General features: G+C 41.3%; 1 protein-coding gene across 1 annotated transcript; it reads right to left on the reverse strand.

Annotated features, from left to right (window-relative positions):
- Positions 1 to 2,385: 2,385 nt before the first annotated feature.
- Positions 2,386 to 4,366, reverse strand: LOC119292037 (nucleolin 1-like). Its single transcript, XM_037570868.1, has 3 exons — positions 3,907 to 4,366; positions 3,029 to 3,075; positions 2,386 to 2,936 (listed from the first exon to the last, which is right to left on the reverse strand). The coding sequence occupies exons 1-3, from the start codon at positions 4,273 to 4,275 to the stop codon at positions 2,591 to 2,593; spliced, it is 762 nt and encodes a 253-aa protein (XP_037426765.1). The 5' UTR covers positions 4,276 to 4,366; the 3' UTR covers positions 2,386 to 2,590.
- Positions 4,367 to 6,268: the final 1,902 nt, after the last annotated feature.

A 6,268-nucleotide genomic window follows, 5' to 3' on the forward strand; every position in this document is an offset into this window, starting at 1 on the left:
GCGCGCGCGCGCATTGTGCCACTGGGTGTGCTACACAATGCAAACAAGTTTGAGCAGGCCTTCCTTTGTTCCGGGACGGACAAGACGATGGACGCTAAGTGCAAAGTTAACTGGAACTCGGTGTATCGTCCTAAGGACTTCGGGGGCTTGGTGTGCTCAACCTCAAAATATTCGCTCGGGCTCTCAGATTGCGGTGGTTGTAGTTTCAGTGGAAGGAGCCTTCCAAATTTCAGGTGGGCTTGGGCACCCTGTGCAATGATGAAGATAAGAATTTCTTCTATGCCTTCACCACCATCTCTGTGGGTAATGGAGCTCGCACCCCTTTTTGGAACTCGTCGTGTTTGAATGGCAAGAAATACCAAGGAGATTGCTTTACTCATCTATAAATGCTCAACTAGAAAGAATTGGAAGACAAGGATGCAATGAAGGACCATGCTTGTATTCTAAAGATTAAAATTCCCAACGCAATTTCCATGGATCACATTCGCGAGTGCGTCTCCGTTTGGTTGGAGCTCCATGGCATCCATCTCCTCGTCGACACCGACGATGACATCTCTTGGAAGCACACGACAAGTAGGCACTACTCGGCGGCCTCTTTCGTACAAGGGTGCGGTTCTTGGGGACGGCGGATAGGCTAACCAAGCGTGGTTGTCCAAATTGTGGCGCATGCCCTTTTATGCAAAAGAGAGTCGGAAACTTCCTCCCACTTGCTCTACAAATGCCGCTAAAACTTGAGCCTTTGGGATATGGTTAGATATTGGCTCCAACTAGTGCACCTTGACACCACTGTTTGTGCTATGGAGAGGTCCATAAAAGATTGGTGGATCAAAATGTCCAAAAGCAGCGTTCTCAATAGGAGTGCAATGGCATCTATCACCATGCTCATGTGTTGGACTATTTGGAATGAGAGGAACACAGGGTCTTCCGACTCAAATTCACCCCTACAACAACTCTCATGGAGGAGATTAAAAAAGAAGCAAGACTTTGGGCCATCGCGGGCGCAAAGTATTTGGCTCAACTCATGCCGGGAGAGTAGTGACCTCTTTTGTGTTTGCTTTTTGGTTGTATTGTAACCTCAACTCTCTTTCCCCCCTTAATTAATGTATGAGGCAAAGCTTATGCCTCCGTTTCGAAGAAAACAAACAGTACCCAAGACTACTCTTCAGCTGCATTCGTGATAATAGTAATGTTATTATAAGCTCAAGAAAGAAAAATGTAACTCAGACCAACCGGCTTACCAATGTCTGTTGCAGTACCAAACGAAGCCTAAAGCGAGATGCTTAAGCCGGGCGGTCAGATTGATAGATGCTAATTCCGTTCCGCAAAAAAGAAAAAAAAGATAGATATTAGATGCTAAAGCATTGTAGCTTCATGATGGACGGACAAGGAAACTGAGAACAAAGTGACAGCCAGGAACCTAATAAAGATGGCATAACCACCAGGAATCAGAGGGACAGGCATTCCTTGCAAACAAACATGTGAACAAATTAACTACAGAGGGAGGGTGTTAAAAAACCTACCAGACACAGGTTTACATAACTCTACGATTGACTTGGATTAAAGAACAGTCTTATATTCTCAAAAGGAAAAAAAGAAAAGCATTTCAGCAGCTGTGCAAACTTTAAGTCGTCGCAACCATGCTGAACATGAACAGCGTGGTGTATCAGCTAGACTTTAAACGGCGAGCAGAGAAGGTTGATAGACCTGTAAAAATGTAGCCACCAATTGTTTGAAACACAAGCATTACATTTGGTGAACAAAGCATCACCGTGGAGGGGGCCAAAACCAAACACTGGAGTCAGAATACTGAAGCTCCGTAGCAGGCTAATGCTAAATGCTGAGCACCTCTTCCTTTTTAGTCATCAGCCCCTTTAGGCGCTCACAATAACACGCAAACTGATCACCTCAAATGCATATATACTCCCTCTGTAAAGAAATATAAGAGCGTTTAGATTACTACTTTAATAATCTAAACGCTCTTATATTTCTTTACAGAGGGAGTAGTTCTTAGCTTCATGATCCATGAACAGACTGAAAAAAGGCGACAGTGGTCTCCAATGCACTTGCCTAATTTTCTTTCCTACACTAGGACCGCCAGGATAAATATAGCATAACCAACATGACCCTACTTAATAAGTTAATCCTATACTGAACAATCCTTGTTGACACGATATGCCTCCTACATGAATGGTTACAGGTATTGTCAAAGTGGAGCATCAGAGATATACTCTCAACAATAACCGAAAAACATCATACCCCTGCTCTACAGACATCCCCTGCTAAAAGGTAGTACATGTTAAGAGGATGTGCAGACATAGGTTTTCTCATACAAACATAAGACAGACAGGTTTACACAACTCTCCTACAAAGCCATTGAAACTGTGCTGGACAGAACAACGAGCAGCATGATTTTTAAGATAGATTGATAAGATGCAGCCCAAAAGTATTTGTTACACGATCATTACTTCTGGCCAATATATGGCATGTTTGGTCTATAGAAACATAATGGAAACAGTGAAGGGGGCAAGACCTTACAACTGAATCTCACTAGCCCAATAATGCTAAACGTTGAGCACCAGCTAGCCAGCCTTCAGGCCCTGTTGATGATAGCATATGCTATCTTCACAGGTCTTCCCCGCAGTTCAGATTGATTCATCCCGACAGCTTTCTCGAGCGATTCATCGTCCTCGAAATCAACATGGCAGAAACCACGAGAATCTCCAGTTCTATTGTCGATGGCAAATCTTATTGATGCAATCCTTGATGATTTGAAGAAATCCCTCAAGTCCTTCTCGGTGATGTTCCATGCGAGATTGCCGACATAAGCTGAGAGGCAGCCATCAGGCTTCTCAGGATCAGATTGGAACTCTGTCTTCTTTTGCCTCTTCGAGCTAGCAGTTACCCTGCATCTTTCGACCCTCATAAACCTGTTACCACTGTAACAAGCAGTATATGTGTCAGTGACAAGGGAATTCGCCTGTGCGATGACATGAGTAAGACACAAATCAATAGACGGGCTGAAACTTACATTTTGGATCCATCAAGCTCCAGAGATTTCATGGCAACTTCATCTGACTGAAATGGCATAATAGAGTAGAATGAATCAGCCTTTTTCAAACGAACCAAAAAGCCAAACAGTTATATGTATCTGACTTATAAAACTTCTTCAGTGTTCTTAGTAGATCTCACAGAGATTTCATGCCAATTTCATTTCATCGGACTGAATGACATAATAGAGTGAATTAGCTTTGTTCAAATGAACTAAAAAGCCAACTAGCTATATGTTCCAACTTACAAAATTTCTTCAGTTTACTTTGTAGTTCTTGCATAGAGCAGCAACAGCAAATTTGCTCGGTCACAAGATAAGGGAATATCACTTGTATGATGGAAGGAATTCCAATATTTTAAATGCCGTCAAATGATTACCAGTCTGCCAATTGGTCATCATATATGGTGACGAATCATGTAAAGGGAGTCCACAACTAAAATCGATGATCAGGGATCGAACAGGACCAAACACACACACCACTGTATTGTACATAGCCCATTCAACAAACTGACAGAACAAGGTGACAGTGTGACATATACAAAGTGGTTAACAAGATAGTCTGAAGAACAAGTGCATATCCAATTTGTCTTGCAACATGTCAATTAAGGTACAAACGAGCAACTGCCAGACTCTTAACCTCCGTATTTGGAGCAAATGCAGAGGATTTGGATGCTAAAAAACTATTACTCCCTCCGTCCGAAAATACTTGTCATCAAAATGGATAAAAAGGGATGTATGTAGAATTAATATATGTCTAGATACATCCCCTTTTATTCATTTTGATGATAATTATTTCCGGACGGAGGGAGTACTACGGCATATAACAAACAAAATAGCAGTATAAATTCAGTAGTAACCTCGAAGGTGACGAAGGCGAGGCCGCGGAAGTTGCCGGAGTCCGGGAAGCGGGAGAGCTGGAGGGAGCGGATGGGGCCGAACCGGTCGAACAGCTCCCGGATCTCTTCCTCGGTGGTCGTGTACGGCATGCCGCTCGCCACCACCTTGCCGCGCTCATAGCTCTCCGCTCCCTCCCCGACCCCCTCCGCCCCCGCCGCCGCCGTTACGGCAGGCTCCTCAGGTGCCTCTTGCTCCTGCACCTGCTCGACGGCCGGCTCATCGGCCGCTGCGGCGATGGGCTGGCCCCACTTGTCCTTCTTGGGCTTCTTCCGCTTCTTGGTCTTCTCGGGGTTGGCTTGCGCTCGCGGGATCTGGTCCTCGGCCGCCATGGCTTAAACCCTAATTCTTCCGGCTCTGTCTTCGCGCCGCCGCCGCCGAAACAAGTGCGTTTGCTGGACAGGGTAGTGTCCGCGGCAGCACGGCTGGAGATGAAATCTCCACCCTCTATTGGGTTTAAGCTGTCTAACTAAAACAATCACTATCACTGCGGTTTTTTTTCCGGGTGACACTATCACTACGGTAACTTCAATTCATTAACATGTTCGGCTTGCCTTCAGTTAAACTTTCTCACGTTTGACCAAATTTATGGAAAAAAATATCAACATTCATCGTCTGATCTTATTTAGACGTAAGATCTCAAACATCGGACATTGCAGCATACAAGTTTCCTGCTAAATGGTTTCCTGAATGTTATCGGTGCAGCATATTTTTCTCGCGGTATGTCAATAATTGTAACATTCTCGGACACTCCTATGGTCTAGTGTTTCATTAAGCATTTTCTATTTTCTCTCTCTTACCTCATGTGTGATTAGGGTCAACGGGGTCACATGGGCATGAGGAGGAATAGACCGCTGGCCATGAAGAGGAAATACTGCTCCAATCAGATGGGCCCGCGCGCCTATACCTCGCTTATATGGTTGGCCCAGTAGGAATGTGGGTCTCCCACACTGATGACACATAGATGCCCTAGTTTCCTTTTTCTTTTTATTCATTGTTTAAAAACTTAAATTTATTTGAAAAAATAAAACCATGACTTTGAAAATGTTAACATGGTGAAATAATGTTAGCACAACTAAAAAATGTTGATGGCTTTCAAAAACAATGTTCGCGACAATGAAACATGTTCTTGCGTTTCAAAAAGATGTGTGTGAAAATTCTGAAACATGTGTATACAATGTAAACAAAATGCATAAATATTTATTACCATTAAAAAGTGTGCATGGCGTTTTAAAGAAATATTCTCGTGTTGCACAAAACAGTTGTGACATTTAAAAATGTTTGTACAATGTAAAAAAAAACTTGCATAATTTTACAAAAATGTTTATTACAATAAAAATGTTCAACGTATATTTGGAAAATGTTGACCATCTATTCAATAAAGTGTTCAAAACATGAATAAGAAAAATGTACATCATGTATTTTAAAAATGTTCAACATGTATCAAAAAAATATTTCGCGTCTACAATAGAAATGTATATTGTCTACTGAAAACATTTTAAAAGTATTTATATCATGCAAGAAAATTTTCATGTATTTTTAATTTTTTATTACCATAAAAATGTTTAACGTGTATTTGGAAGGTTGTCCATATATTCAAAAGGTGTTCAAAACATGTATGAAAAGCAATATGTAAATCGTGTACTCGAAAAATGTTGAGCGTGCATAAAAAAATTTATGTATGCACTAAAAATGTATATTGTGTACTCTAAAAAAGTAGACATGTGTTAGAAAAAAAGAAACCAATGATACAAAAAATGAAAGAAAAATGGAGAACTAATAAAACCCAAAAAAGAAAAAGGAAAAAAATTGAAGAAAACCAATGCAAAAGAATGAATACAGTCAAACTCGAGAAGGAAACAAAGAAAAATGAAGAAAACCGGTTGTAGATGCTCTTAGTGCTCTGACGCGAAATATTGCCACTGGCACAGGAAAAATTCTGCACTACCAAATTGTCTTTCTTTAGATAAAATGTGGATTTTATTAGCTCAAGATGAAACATCAAAGTAATACAAACTTAATGAGCAAACAATCGGGCTCTGCATGACTAGAATGCATACAATCAATACTATAACAAACACATGCACATATATGAAGAATCACACCAGCAAAGAGCAAAGTCCTACATGACACCATCTCTGCTTTAGCGGAGGAAAAGAAAAATGAAAAAGAAAACTCTAAAGCGATCAAAACAATGATCGACGACATGATTGCTGACGATTCATTTGCTCAGAGTATTATATAATTCGTCAAGCGGTCAATTGTTATTCGATAGTCATATGATACCTCATATGCCGTATCGTTAGAACTTCTTTAGGATCAGCG

The sequence above is a fragment of the Triticum dicoccoides genome, chromosome 4B (genome assembly GCF_002162155.2).
Source record: "Triticum dicoccoides isolate Atlit2015 ecotype Zavitan chromosome 4B, WEW_v2.0, whole genome shotgun sequence".
In the NCBI taxonomy this organism is placed as follows: domain Eukaryota; kingdom Viridiplantae; phylum Streptophyta; class Magnoliopsida; order Poales; family Poaceae; genus Triticum; species Triticum dicoccoides.